The 15512-nt window shown below is 34.6% G+C and overlaps 1 protein-coding gene across 1 annotated transcript in view; it reads right to left on the bottom strand.

The window, feature by feature from the left end:
• Positions 1-1822: 1822 nt before the first annotated feature.
• The window catches only part of LOC125680903 (nicotinamidase-like), a 24749-nt gene continuing 11059 nt past the window's right edge, over positions 1823-15512 (bottom strand). Inside the window, exons 3-8 of the mRNA XM_048920699.2 lie at positions 11397-11453; positions 10691-10930; positions 8811-8939; positions 8362-8530; positions 7704-7846; positions 1823-6151 (exon numbers count right to left, since the gene is read on the bottom strand). Of these exons, the coding sequence (XP_048776656.1) occupies positions 6038-6151; positions 7704-7846; positions 8362-8530; positions 8811-8939; positions 10691-10930; positions 11397-11453 (852 nt within the window). The 3' untranslated portion in view covers positions 1823-6037. The remainder of the gene's footprint in view (positions 6152-7703; positions 7847-8361; positions 8531-8810; positions 8940-10690; positions 10931-11396; positions 11454-15512) is intronic.

Genomic DNA, 15512 nt, shown 5'->3' with positions numbered 1-15512 from the left:
GTTTCCATGGAGCAAAGGACAATCATGCACTCCAAATGGATTTGCAATTATTGATGCAGTTATCGATAATTAGTTTGTTTTTATCAAAAAATAGTTATCATTTCTGTGTTAATTAAATATTAATTTGGACACATTTTCCTTTATAATGGTTATATTGGCTAGTTGTAAACTAAATCAGTTAAGACATTCCCATGCACATAACTAACAAGAGGTACTGTGAGCAATACTCACTAAGAATACCCCCCGCTTACCCCAATCTCCCAAAGGGTGTTGGTAATAGGTATAAACTACCTCTTTTATGAGTGTAAAAAACAAATGGCATGACAAACCCTGGGTATTCTCGTTTGTAGGGAGAAATGGATAGGAGATGAAATTAAATGTGCATTTTATTATGATCTTTGCTTTGAAGGGAGACCTTTTCTGAAGGATATGTAACACACTCCACTGGATGGCAAGTGAACAGGTTAATAAAATATCTAGGAGAAAGCCGTTAAAGAATTTAAATGGAAACCATATTGCTACTTCGATGTCCAGTGCGCGTGACCTTTGACCTTTTGACCCTAAAATCGATAGGGAACATCTTCATCCCATGGGTAGTCCATATGTATGATATAGTGACTGTAGGTGGAAAGGATAACGCTTTAGAGCCCGGAAACCATATTGCTACTTCAATGTCCAGTGCGCTTGACCTTTCACCTTTTGACCCCAAAATCGATAGGGAACATCTTCATCCCATGGGTAGTCCATATGTATGATATGGTGACAGTAGGTGGAAAGGATAACGCTTTAGAGCCCGGAAACCATATTGCTACTTCGATGTCCAGTGCGCTTGACCTTTGGACCCCAAAATCGATAGGGAACATCTTCATCCCATGGGTAGTCCATATATATGATATGGTGAGGGTAGGTGGAAAGGATAATGCTTTAGAGCCCGGAAACCATTGCGTCTACAGACGGACGGACAGACGGACAACCCGATTTCAGTATACCCCCCCACAACTTGTTGCGGGGGGTATAATAAAGATAGTTCTTCAAAGGAGAATCATCAGAGGAAGCAATATTTTACTCCAAGACGACTGTCCTTGGGCCTCTTCTATTTTTTTGAGAAGTAATTACCTCCCATGTATGACTCTTAATCGACGACTGTCTACTTTACCATCCAATCAGATCACTAAAGGACCAAATTACCCTATAACAGGACCTCTCTTACTTCAAAAGGGGAAATGAAATTCAGCATCCAGGTTGAACATTTTAAAATCTGTCAAATTCCCAAGCTGTTACTGGTTCTACCTGCATTTAAGGATGTTCTCTCCTGGCAGTAGTTTGAATTTTTTCAGAAGTATCAAACCTTTTGGATAAACCATTTTAACTCATACATCTTTATCAGAAAGACATTTAAAACATAAAAAAGAGTATGTTAGTGCCAACTTACATCCCCTCAAAGTTGCCCCTTTGCTGAAACTAATTAAGTCATATCTAGGGATGCAATCAATAATTCTACTGTCAACTGTTGATGATTCGGCTGTTGACTACCACAGGTAACGTTGTTTGGTTCAAGGTTTTGGACTTTAGGTCTTACAATAAATTAACTTGCATGGAGGATACATCTCATGTTTGACTTCAATGCTCAGTGACCTATTTTTCAGAGGTTTAGCAAGATTCTTAGCTGCAGATAACAATAACAAACTTTTACTGTATGTCTCAGGCTGTAGTCTACCAAACAGAATATATATAATGACAATTTCAACATGGGTTGCCTGTATGTTTCAGGTGACCCAAAAATATTGCTTAAACTTGAGACAATCAGAAACAGAATGACTACAACAGTATATAATACATTTATTTCAGATTTAAAGAACACATAGCAATGACTGATTGGAAATGTAAATGAAATGTGAAACATACATCATACACAACTGTTACAACACCTGTATCAGTCAACCATAAATCAGTCCGAGCTGTGACCAACAAACGACTGAGCTGTTGGAGGTGATTATTTCAGTCAATTCGAAGATATATGCTTGCTTACTTTTCATAAGGTATATAATCATAAGAAAAAATATAATTTGATTTTGTTAAAATACAAATGTCTCCCCAGCTCCCCAAATTGTGGTGAAAGTGCTCCAAATTACAACCCAACCCCCCTTAATGTACTGCATGGTATGGAGGAGAAAGCATGAGCATGAACATAGATAGACATTATGAACTGCACTTTGTGCATTGAAGAAAAAGACGGAGAAAAGATTCAACATCCATGTCACCAATATTAAGCTATTATATTAGATTCCTGGGTTGAAACAATGTGAACATCAAGATAAGCCATATACCTTACTGTAGGAGGAGATTGTTCACAAGCTATTTTACATCTTCCATGCACTTCTCTTAGATCCACTAGAACTTTAGGAAAATAATTGGATACTCAAGCCCAACAATATGCACATCTAAAAATGGCAATGAAGCATTGTACACAGAGTCAAGCCAATCTGATCAACCACACAGGAGAAGCATTCACAAACTTTTGTGAGACACAGATGGACAGGAAGTACAAAAACAATATATCTCCCCCTGGAAGAAGGGAGAAATAATAGAGAAACTTAAACAATTGTTTTCTAATAAATCTACTGGTAGTTTCTGCATTAAATCCCTAAATCTTCATTAATTTATTCATTAGAAAATTACAAGCTGCAGCATAATTCCTTTCACTATGATCTGGGTATCAACCAGATTTAATTCTAGACCATTCAGACTTTAAACAGGGCATACCTACGTAGATGTAGGTCAGAAACATAATTATGATCACCCTTACTATTTCTGAAAACTTGAAATACAGTGCAAAAATGCTGAAACAATGTACCAGTACATGTAATTCTAAAATTCAACTCAAAGAATTTTGAAAGCTATTTTATACTGAAACCCATTTATAGCAAACTTGGTTGGGATCATCAAAATGTAGATGTGATTTAAAATTCTGTTACTTAAAAGATTTTCTACACCTGTATTCATGAAGCTTACATTATAAAAAACAACAACAACAAACAAGAAGCCTAGAAAATTTGTACTTTTGAAAATGGCTGGATTGCACAGCATCCAGAGAAAATTGACAAGGTGAATCAAGGTTATTGCGAATGGATATGTAGTGAAACACAAAACAGATTCCCTGTCTGTAATACACAAATGTTCTCCATGTTCTAAAGTATAAGTACTAATCTGTTGGTAAGCCAAGTATAGGTAATATTTTCTGTACATTTATAAAAATGTAAAGTTTCAGGCTGAAAACTGATACAAAAGTTACCGGTATTATACATGATATTGTAAGAAAAACTGATTATATAAGTTGAATAAATTGTATTTTGTAAATAACACATTTTTAATGATGTTCTTGGTACATGCTAGTACTTGTACCTGCAAGGCTCTGAAGTTTGTGGTGACTATTTGGTCAATGCTATAACTTTGTTTCAAATACAGCTACAACCCCCTGGTCAATGCTATAACTTTCTGTTTCAAATACAGCTACAACCCCTGGTCAATGCGATAACTTTCTGTTTCAAATACAGCTACAACCCCCTGGTCAATGCTATAACTTTCTGTTTCAAATACAGCTACAACCCCTGGTCAATGCTATAACTTTCTGTTTCAAATACAGCTACAACCCCCTGGTCAATGCGATAACTTTCTGTTTCAAATACAGCTACAACCCCCTGGTCAATGCTATAACTTTCTGTTTCAAATACAGCTACAACCCCCTGGTCAATGCGATAACTTTCTGTTTCAAATACAGCTACAACCCCCTGGTCAATGCTATAACTTTCTGTTTCAAATACAGCTATAACCCCTGATTTATTGATTGTGTCACATGTTTCATACAAGCTAAGATAAAGAGAAAACCCAAAGATCACTCCATTGTAAATACATCTGTATAAGAAACAAAATTTGGTTAATTTAAAGAAAAATCAACCTATTTGTATACCAATAATCATACTTGTTAAATCCTGGTATCATATCGCATACCAGACACACTAGACAGATAACCATAGCAAAGCTAAATGCAAAAGCTAATATGAAAACATTTGACATCTATTGCCAGAATGGAATGGAATTTTCAATTCATAGTCTAGCTTTGCAATCCAGCCAATAACATATAACAATTTTAATAACTATAATTGTACTGTAAAATCCCTCATTTGCATGGGGGTCAAAATTTTGCACACTGAGAAAAACAAACATAACTATGAGAATTTAAATCTGTGGGTATGAAAACATTGAAAATTAAACCCCAAAAAATTTGTGATTTTACAGGACAATGTGAGTATTCTAAGTGTCAGATCATGGTATTTATTGGTAATAATTACAGATAAAATTCCAATAAATAAACAACATCCTTTATAATATGATTTGATAATACAATACACTTTGGCCTCATTTCCATTTTTGAATTACATTGTACAAAACTGATAAAGTAAACTAGGGTCCAGCTCAATGCAAATAGTTGGGACTAGTACCGGTACTTTTCTGTGCGATACAACCTTAAACCACACAATATATAGGTGTCTTTCTCTATCCATCAGATACTCCAATGCAAAATATGACAACTGTGTTTAAATCTACTCAAGATATCGATTGACACAGAGTGTGACGGACTGACAGAAAAGCTGACTTCATCACTGGGCTTAAATTCCACTAATAAAGTAATTATTACTTGTCTACGGACATGTTTTCATGTCATGTTTAATATATACTTAGTAATAAATACATGCTTTCTGCATTTGGAATACTAGTGATGTCACAATAGCCCTTAGTCAAACCAAAATGCACCACTTCCAGAATTTCTGCTTCTTTATTCATTTACATTAATTGAAATTTAAATATACATGTATATCTGAACCTTTCATGTGTCAAGTTTAACTGAAAATGTAAATTTGATGTTTCACACCAATTAAATTTTTAGATGAAATATAGATATAATCTGTTAGTTTATTTATTGTGTAAGTTATTACTAAGTATGTAAAAAACATAATAAAACATACTGTTTCTCCTATCACACTTAATATCAATTCTTCAGCCCTCAGGTCAATATTGGCATCATGGGGTGTGATATGAAAAAGGGTATGCTTTTGTTCATCCTCTATTTTTCTGTCATTCAATAACATCACACTTTCATACAATCACATCTTTTAAAATGTAGCTGCTATATACATATATATGTATATATATACAGAGACAAAGATAGCAAAATATTACATACATGGACATATGTATATATTCTAAAACATTTAACAAATGTGTATGATGAAAAATAAAATTTTATGAATCAGTTAAAGGATGTAAAAAGAAAACCACAGCAAACAACCAAGTATTTAACATTTTACAATAATCTTGTAACTGTAAAAACATTCATAAAAAATAAACAATACAAAAATGTCCTCTGAGAGATTAAGACAGTTTGTGACTAGAAATTCCATTCAAATGCAGTGCTTTACTTTCAAGAACTGTGCAAGGATTTTTGGTGAATAACAGAATTTTAAAAAAAAGTGCATATTAAAAACTTAAACATTTAGTACATGTATGTGACTTTCACTTTGACAGAGAAACAAATATCTCGTCTCAAAACTTGTAGGACAAAAAAATACTGGAAAAAATATTAATTCTTGCACCAAAATTATGAAAGGTGTTCCCACCTTTTGTAATATCGATGCAATTTGATTAAGGTGTGAACTTGGAAATTGATCTCATTGAATGGGTTGAACCCCCTCAGGGTCAGGCATCAGGGAAAAATCCTAAATCATGGCTTAACTCTTATTTCACCAGATTTAAGATTCATTTTTTTTAAAAATTAAACTCTGATACATGTACTTTATTGTATCTTATTTTTCTGTTGATATAATGAGAAAAAATAGTAGAGAGAGAAAAAAAATTCAATGAATGTCCTTAAACCTTGCAAAGCCACACAAGTTAAAGTCAAGCACTGAACTTGTATACAAGCTTATGATGCAAGATGTGATTTATATAAACTTTAAATGTTGAACTGGAAGAGGGAAAATTATGTTGGGATAACCTTATTGTTATTAACTAATGTCCGTGCGAGAGCGACGTTCCTGGCCGTCTGAATCCCAAGCTTTGGAGGACGATCAGACCCTTCTACAATGTCCTTCACCTTCAAAGTATAAAAAAGAAAAAATGTGAAAGCTTCAACTAAATATGACAGAACACTGTAGGTATTACAGATAGGCAGGACAAAATTCGATACCATCCACTTGATGAAAGGTGAAGATAACAAACAATGATCAATCTCCTAACTCCTATAAGCAATACAAAATAAAGAACACCGACCCCTGGATATACCAGAGGTGGGATCAGGTGCCTAGGAGGAGTAAGCATCCCCTGTCAACCAGTCACATCCGCAATGAGCCCTATATCTTGATCAGGTAAACCCAGAGTTATCCATAGTCAAAATCAGTGCACCAAGAACGGCCTAAAATGCACTGCCACGGCACATGATACACCCGTCAGATGTTAATTCACAAGTGTGCACGGCACAAAATCATGTCAACCTTTGTGCAATAATTGACTTGTCAAGATAAAGGGTTTGGGGGGTTGGGGTTGGGGTGGGTTGTTAAGACGAGTTGTACAAACCTGCATCTACATAACGTGGCAATGCAAAAATATCAATTTTACATATCAAATCCTTGCTGCTCTTCATAAGATTTGTTTATAATTTCACATCACATTCCAATGTAAAAATTAAAATCCTATTGTGCTCAAACCCTGGCCACCAGGATTTTGATATCAACAAATGTGAATCTATGCTACAACAGAATGTATCTCTGTTTCAAACTTTGACACCCCCCCCCCCCCCTTTGTGGCCATGTCCTGGGCCCAATGGTCATCATTTTGAAGAAACATGAATCTACTTTACATGTTAATTTGACATGTTTTATTTTGTCCTTTTGGTTCTTGAGAATTTTTTTTTATATGTTTCTATGGAGAAGTTTAAAACCCTATTGTTGCCCCATCTTGGCCTTAGGGATCATAGTTTGAACAAACTGAATCTATACTATATATTAAACTAGAACTGTCCTAACGGGACTAATGCCCCTCATCCACCCCCACAGGTCACATTGGATGAGGGTGGATGTGTGCTAATTGAAGAATAAATGATTTTTAAGATATACTCTGGACAATAACAACATAACCCCCTCTCTAAGCAAAGATATCCATGACTTTCTTGAATATCAAAATCTCAATCAAAATAGCAGATGCACAACTTCATTACCGGGGTATTCATATAAGATATACACAAAGTTTGAATGAAATCTGTTCATCTGTGTTGAAGATATACTCTGGACAAATTATGTCTATGGACGGACAGACGGACAAGGTGAATCCAGTTCTTTGTTTGCAGGGGCATAATGAAATATTCATGTTAAATTTGGCTTTTCTGATTCAGTGGTTCAAATGAGAAGAATATTCTGTAACACTCCACACTATTTTCCGATTATCACCCTTTGGAAAGGAACATGACCATTCAAATGTACAAACTTGAATCCCCTCTACCTAAGGATACTTTGTGCCAAGTTTGGTTGAGATGTTTGGCTAAGAGATTCTGGAGAAGTTGAAAATGTGAAAAGTTTTCAACAATGGAAATTTTTTACTGCATAACTTGTCAGCAGAGGCTTTTACATAGATTTGTTACCTTGGTAACCTACCTTACACGTATTAACAACAATGGCCCCTTTGTCTTGGAGGTTTTTCTTCATTTCATCTATTTTCTTTAAGTCTACACCACGGCAAGCATCATCCAAGGCGACCACCCTAAACCCATGGTCTATAGCGTCTAAGCCAGTAAAACCTGACAAATAAAATGACTTAGAATTAAGTATACCTCTCTGATGAGGAAAGCAATGCATAATAAAGATAAATTATTAATATTGTACATACAGTCAACTCGCGATAAACCACTATCTTTTGTTGTTTTGAATTTATAGCGTTATAACGAATTTGGTGATGAATTGAATTTCTGCCACCTTGGGGAGAAAGAGTTACTGTTCTTGTATTTGTAAGAGTTATTTTCACTTACTCACAATATTTATAATGTAATAAAGAATGTAAAAATATCATGTATTTTTTTTCCTTCAAATTTTCTAAAATGATCAAAATAATTTGATTGATAATAAGGTAATACACGATACACAGTATGTTCCAAGTTATTTATAAACTTTGTCAAGCTACACAAAGCAACATAATAAGAATAATGGAGTGGATCAAAGATATTACTTTAATCAGATTGCTAGACTCTGCCAGTAGGGAATTAATAACATTTACACTGAGACAACTAAGAGACTTTATACTCTGTCATTCACCTACCTACACACACATCATAAGCTACCCCACAGACATAAACATCTGTGATGTTGCTCTTGGAGAGGATTTGGACCAGTTCTGTCTGTGACTGTTTGTTGTTATCCCAGAACGCCGAGTAACTGTCTACATCAGGATTCTTGCCTTTGTCTACAAAAATACTATTGTCTGGGACCTGAAAAGCAACAAGAGTCCATTGTTATCAATTCTGCAAAGAAATGAAACCAAAAAGAAATCTCCATCTATATCATGAACAATTTTATTAAAATTTTCAGAATCACTTTCATGGCTGAATTGGTTGAGTGTCTTGTGGAGGGATACCCTTGGGTATACCCACGAAGAAACCAATTGTACCCACATTTAACGTCCACTTTCCTATATTACGATCTATGAATAACTTTTCTATAAGCAGTAACAAACTAGTTTATGACTTGGAACAAAAGTAACAGACTGACCTTGAGATCCGTGTGAATTTCAGCTCCCCAGCTTCCCTGAACACAATGAGTTGGCCATAGTATTTGCTCAGTAACTGGAGGTCCCTCAAATATCACCGTGTCACAAACTTTGGCTTCTTTCTGAGAAATCTAAAAAAGTTTCCTAGGCATTGCATAACATAATTTATAAATCGAAATTCACAATTATTCCCCCTTACTCCATAATTGCTTTTCATCAAATTCTTTAAACAAGAGGCCCATGGAACACATTGTTCGCCTGAGTCACCTTGGCCCATATTTAAAGATTTTCCTTATATATTCGCATGTAAAACTTTGATCCCTATTGTGGCCTCAACCTACCCCCAAGGGCCATGATTTTTACAAACTTGAATCTGTACTATGTCAGGAAGCTTCATAGCTCTTCTGTGAGAAGACTTTTAAATGACTCCCACACTACTTAGACATTTTTGTGATAATCTTCCCTTTAAAGTAGGCATGACCCTTCATTTGAATAAATTTGAATCCCCTTCACCCAAGGATTTTTGTGCTAAGTTGGGTTGAAATTGGCCCAATGGTTCTGGAGTAGAAGATTTTTTAAAGTTGTCAATGTATTTTCACTAATTTGCTATTATCTCTCCATGGAGATGAGTGTGGCCCTTTATTTAAACAAACTTGAATTCCCTTCACCCAAGGGTGCTTTGTGCCAAGTTTGGTTGAAATTGGCCAAGTCGTTCTGGAGAAGATGAAAATGTGAAAAGTTTACGACAACGACGGCGGACAACTGACAAATTTCGATCAGAAAAACTCACTTGAGCCCTCTGCACAGGTGAGCTAAAAATTTTCAGAAAAAAATTAATTTCATTTTTTAAAAATACATGATGGCATGAGCAGCAACACTTCATTCCAACATACTTTTCAGCAACACTAACATGCTTCATGTTAGCGTTGCTGTTCATTATAACCCTCATGTTATTTCAAAAATTAAAATTTACTTTTTGTATTCACATTTTACTTTCATTTCTGTTGGAATTCCCAGCTGTTAAAATAGTTGTAGAATAGTCATACTATATTCATCAAAGTTCATATATTGTTCACATTCATGAGGAAACGGATATCATTTCAATTGGTAAAGATATCAAAAACAAAAACATTGGAAATGTAAATATAAGGCAATGACGCACATTGGATGGGCACAGATAGCAATAAGTCACCTGAGTGACTACGGTGACCTAACAAACTAAATAGAACAACACAATACTGAAATCATAGTAAATAGAATGATAGGTATAAAATTTCCTAACAGAGGAACTGTCAATATCTGATCTCGTGTTTAATGCAGTAGAGTTACCTTACAAATAACATCACTGCAGAAGACACTGAAGAACAGTGCTAACTGAGCTACTCGCAGAATCAGGATACGTGTCTAGAAATCAATATAATCTGTTTACTCCTACAACAAAACTGTAGGTGTTGCATTTCATGATTACAGTAGAGGACAATGGTACCGTAAGCAGGGTATGTATGAACATTGTATGTGTTCATCACCATAAATATATCTCAAACAACAAACCTTTACTGTGGTACTGCCCTAGCCCCTAGGGTCATATTTGAACAAAGCTGTCATGTAAGTTTTAGCTTTTGACTTCAAAAGATATTGAATTACAGCATCTCCTCTTGAAAGGGGGAGGGTAGAGGTTGTCCATTTGAATCCGATTATCATAAGTTTATTTCGTGCCAAGTTTGATTGAAATTGACGTCCTTGGTTTTGGACAAGAAGTTAAAAATGTGAAAATTTAACAATGCTCACAATGACAACATGTTTCAGACTAAATTTTGATCACACAAAGTCACTTGAGTCAGTGTCTCAAAGGAACTAAACATGAGCGCATAAAGACTCTTACTTGGCTTGTAGAATGGAATGGTCTGACGTGTTTGTTTTCTGCAAATGAGATGTGATCTGCTGGGTGCCAATCTCTGGTGTACACTACAAGTTCAAAGTTCACTGTGTCAAGGACAGAATTAATGGCCGGAATGACTCCTAACCCATCCTGACCCGCAGGGCAGTTACGAAGTGCAAGGTTTCCATCCAAAAAGTCATTCTGTACATCCACAACAATTAAAGCTGAGCTGGGCTGCAGAACCTACAACAGACACATTGTGTTCTTTAACCTTCCCACAACAATCAACATGTGTGTTCATATTGTGCATGTTATTGTGTGGAGAACAAGGTCATTTATTTTAACTATTCAATGTATCAGTAAATCGATTTTTCAAAATAAGGCTTCAATACTGAAAAAAATATTCATTTCCTGTAATTTGTCTGGGTTTGTAGACAAGATATATTTTTTCGTTTGCTGTTTATTACCAAAAAGATTTATAGTATGAGAATAAGTTGAAAATATATTTTGCATAATTATCATTAATTGCTTAATAGTTTTATCAATTGCATTAAAACTTGACATGGCAGTGAAAAAGATGAAGTAGGCAGGGTTGCAGGAAATGAAGACTTTCTTTTTGTCTAATTGTAGTACATGTATATGTATTGATTTGCATATCAGAACTTTCATTCATAAATTACATTTCAGATTACATATGTTTTCTCCTTACTTGTTTTAGCCAGTAATAACAGTTTCCTAGGAACTCAGCTTTACTAATCTGTCCATCCTGCAATACAAGATAAATTGAGTTACAAACATAATTATTAATGCATTCTAAGTGTTTAAAAAGCGGCAGCATTATATAATGCATTTGATGTAAAATAACCTCCAAAATCAAAACTGTTTGAAAATATAAACATAGGGTGGGCAAAGCCAACAAAACTTCCCTTGATATATAGGGCTTATATAGATTCAGAATAAAGTGCACCGCCACGGCACATGATACGCCTATCACATATTGTTAACAGTATAGATTGTACCCATTAAAACATGTTTTTTTTATATCACCTTAATTAAATGTCACAGTGACCTTAAAGTAGGATGCGACACACCTTCTACCTAAGATGCATTAGTTGACCAATTTTGGTGATTCTAGGTCTAATAGTTTTCAAGTTATGAGCCGGACAAGTTTTTGCCATATATGGCCATATAGTCTTAATGAAAAGTCACAGTGACCTGATTTTAATGTGCGACACACCTTCTACCCAAGATGTATCTACAGACAAAGTTTGATGATTCTAGGCCTTGTAGTATTTAAGTTACGGGTCGGACATGAAAAAGCTAACAGACGGACGGACAGACGGATATCTTCTTAATGAAAAGTCACAGTGACCTGGTTTTAATGTGCGACACACCTTCTACCCAAGATGTATCTACAGACAAAGTTTGATGATTCTAGGCCTTGTAGTATTTAAGTTACGGGTCGGACACGAAAAAGCTAACAGACGGACAGATGGATATCTTCTTAATGAAAAGTCACAGTGACCTGATTTTAGTGTGCGACACACCTTCTATCCAAGATGTATCTACAGACAAAGTTTGATGATTCTAGGCCTTATAGTATTTAAGTTACGGGTCGGACACGAAAAAGCTAACAGACGGACGGACAGACGGACGGACATGAACGCCATACCATAATACGTCCCGTCTTTAGACGGGCGTATAAAAATATTGAACAAAAGCTCCACAAGGTGGGGCACATTGCCTTGCAATGAGTGTCAAAAACATTTTTTCGATGAAGTCCCATAGTGACCTTGGCCTTTGACCTTTTGATACTATACTCAATAGGGTTATATTTATCTCTTGATAACAAAGCTATCAGTGAAATATCAAATCAATTGAGCAAAGAATGTGGCCTGTAAAGTGTCTACAATCTCAGTGTTACACAAACAGTCTGGTTACTACAGGTATAATGTGGCCTGTAAAGTGTCTACAATCTCAGTGTTACACAAACAGTCTGGTTACTACAGGTATATCACCTCCTGCAATGAATTACGAGGGGGTAATAAAATGCGATGTTGTATGCTTTGATCATATATTTACTAGTACATGTATTAATATTACCATACCAGTATCTTAGTTATGCAAGACCATATCTATATTATAAGATATAAATACAATGCCATATGGTATGCCAGAGTACATGAACAATGTAATATAGAGGGGATTCGAAATTATTCAAACTTTGATCTCTCAAAGTTGTTGATCTCTCCAAGGTAATAAAGGGATTTATCATCATCTGTATCTTAATACATCCACTCAAAGCCATTGGGCAGTCTTATTAAAACCAGCCCCCCCTCCCTTCTTCTATTGTCGTCAGGAGAAGGGGGGCTAGTTATAATCAGACTGAGCCATTGGGAGTACTGAGGTACAGAAAAAGCTGCAGGTTGTAATGAGATATGTCTTAACTTAAGGTCTAAATAACAAATTCATTTTATATGACATAAAGACGGGACAATTTACACATTATAAGCCATGAAGAGATTTGTAATAGAGAGTGTACCATTCCAACTTACTTTATATCGTATAAAATAAACAGATTTCTTATGATCTAATTTAGAAAAACAGACTTTACGTAATTTGATGATAAATTATAAAGAAAATATAATAATATATTTTTATGATGGGGGCAATATTGCCATAGCAACAAAATGGAAATGAAGGAGCCAAACATATCAATTGTGATGTCATTCCTAGAATTTCGTTTTTATAATGGTATGACTGTGTGGTAACTTAGTTCATACAATATAAAGAATATAACGAATGAAGACAAATGAAATAATTTCATATTTATCCCCTTTCCCTTTTAAATAATCAAAGCTACAGGCTATCTAAGGAAAATACCAAACAGGCACTTAATATAGTGATGTCGGTACTTAAAAAGGTAGGCACCTGGGTTATGTAGCATTGTCAATTCTTTCAGAAATGCATATCTATTGTCTACGTTGAAGGAGAATTATAAAACATTAAAGAAAAATGGAGGTCATAGTGCTTCAGTGGATTAAACTTGACCTTTCTGTACTTAAAATAATTCTGTCTGTTGGCATCAACACCACATAAGCCACACAAATTGATCACTACATTCAATTAATACACCCCCTTCTCTTCTTATACAAGGAAAAGTTTAATACCAGCAGAATAAAAAAAAAAAAAAAATGCCACTTTTGCACTCGAACAAGTTAAAATTTATCACATAGAAGTTAAGTATTCAAAAGAACAGTCAGAAAGTATTGTCAGTTTTAAAAAAAAAATTAAACAGAAGTTTCCAATTGTCTTGCCTCAAAATTTATGAAAAGTTGGGGTTATAGATCAATTGGTCTAGAAACAAAACTTTCATACAAAAAAATTTAATTCAGATATTTCTAAGAATTGGTGTTCTGATTGAAAAAATACATGAAATAATAAATTTACTACAAATGAATTTATTTGAAGTCTCTACTATTTATATAGTAGATTACGAAAATGAAATCATGCAGATTTATAGCTACCTGATTGAAAAGAAAAACCTTCTACTACAAATCATAGTCCTGTTCAAACCCTTTCTAAATTTTATATTGACATAAAATTTTCAATAGGATAATAAGTAAAAAATTAATAATATATTTGGTCCAATAAAATCAGTATTGAAGTAGTACCTAGTCATAACTTCTTGCACATGGTTGTGCTCAGAAGAGCTAACTTCCTTTACATGTAAAAGGGAAAAAACACACCATTTTTTGCACCCAGTGGTATGGTTAATTAGCACCAGCCAATTAGCCAATCAGAATGTGGCATTCTAGTAACAAAGGAAATAAATATCTTTTTAAATGATTGAATAGGTCCAACGATGGGCTGAGATCCAACAAACTAGAAAAATAGAACATCATCTTTGCCTGCATAAGCACATGCCTTTGATTTCTCCAACATTGAATAAAAATTTAAATTAGGAATTTCCAAATTGATATAATTGATCGTTAGTTGTTTTTCACTCAATGAAAACTCCTATCTCTACTCCCTTTTGACAAGGTATTAGGTTTTGCACTGCAATTGTAAAGAAAGGGTGACTTCTATGATGAACTGGAGTTACAATACTGTTGAATTACAGAAATCTAATTAATCTAAATAAGACTGACCGGGTATCGTTCGGTAAATTCTAGTAGCTGGTTTCCATGTTTGAAATTATCTAGTCATATACCCTAGTAAAACAAATATTTACATCTCTAATTACTCTTGACTAGGTCTTGCACTGTATCTATACACAAAAATGGCTAATCAGGTATTGTTTCATAGGCTCTATACCAATTCCATGTTCGAAATTGTTTAATCATGCAACAAAACAATTATTGACATTCTGAGGTCAATATGACGCTTTAGCTACCTGAAAAACAATACTCACTTCATTGTCTGGGCTCAGTGAATATTGTAAATCTTATCCCTCGGTGAATATTGTACTAATCTCAGGTAGCAAGCATGGCATCCACCTCAAAATGTCAATGGCTGTATAATGTTACAGATACTACTAATTAACATACTATTATCATCACCTCATGTGTACTATTTCAAATCAATATATAATCTATTACACACATGTATATCAATAAAAACTATTATTAGATTTTGAAACACATTTTCAAAATTTTTCAACGATCTTACTGGTCTTCTTAGTTGTGCTTTATCGTTATAGCAACAAACTGTTGACCAGCATACATCATAACATCAATACCTCACAACATAATGCAAAATAATTGAACAATTAGATCTAAGTAGGTCACCGAGTAGCTCTTTTATGGATGTACACTAGAAAAAT

This window comes from Ostrea edulis, chromosome 2 (genome assembly GCF_947568905.1).
Source record: "Ostrea edulis chromosome 2, xbOstEdul1.1, whole genome shotgun sequence".
Lineage (NCBI taxonomy): Eukaryota > Metazoa > Mollusca > Bivalvia > Ostreida > Ostreidae > Ostrea > Ostrea edulis.
This window is presented reverse-complemented; position numbering and strand designations above follow the sequence as displayed.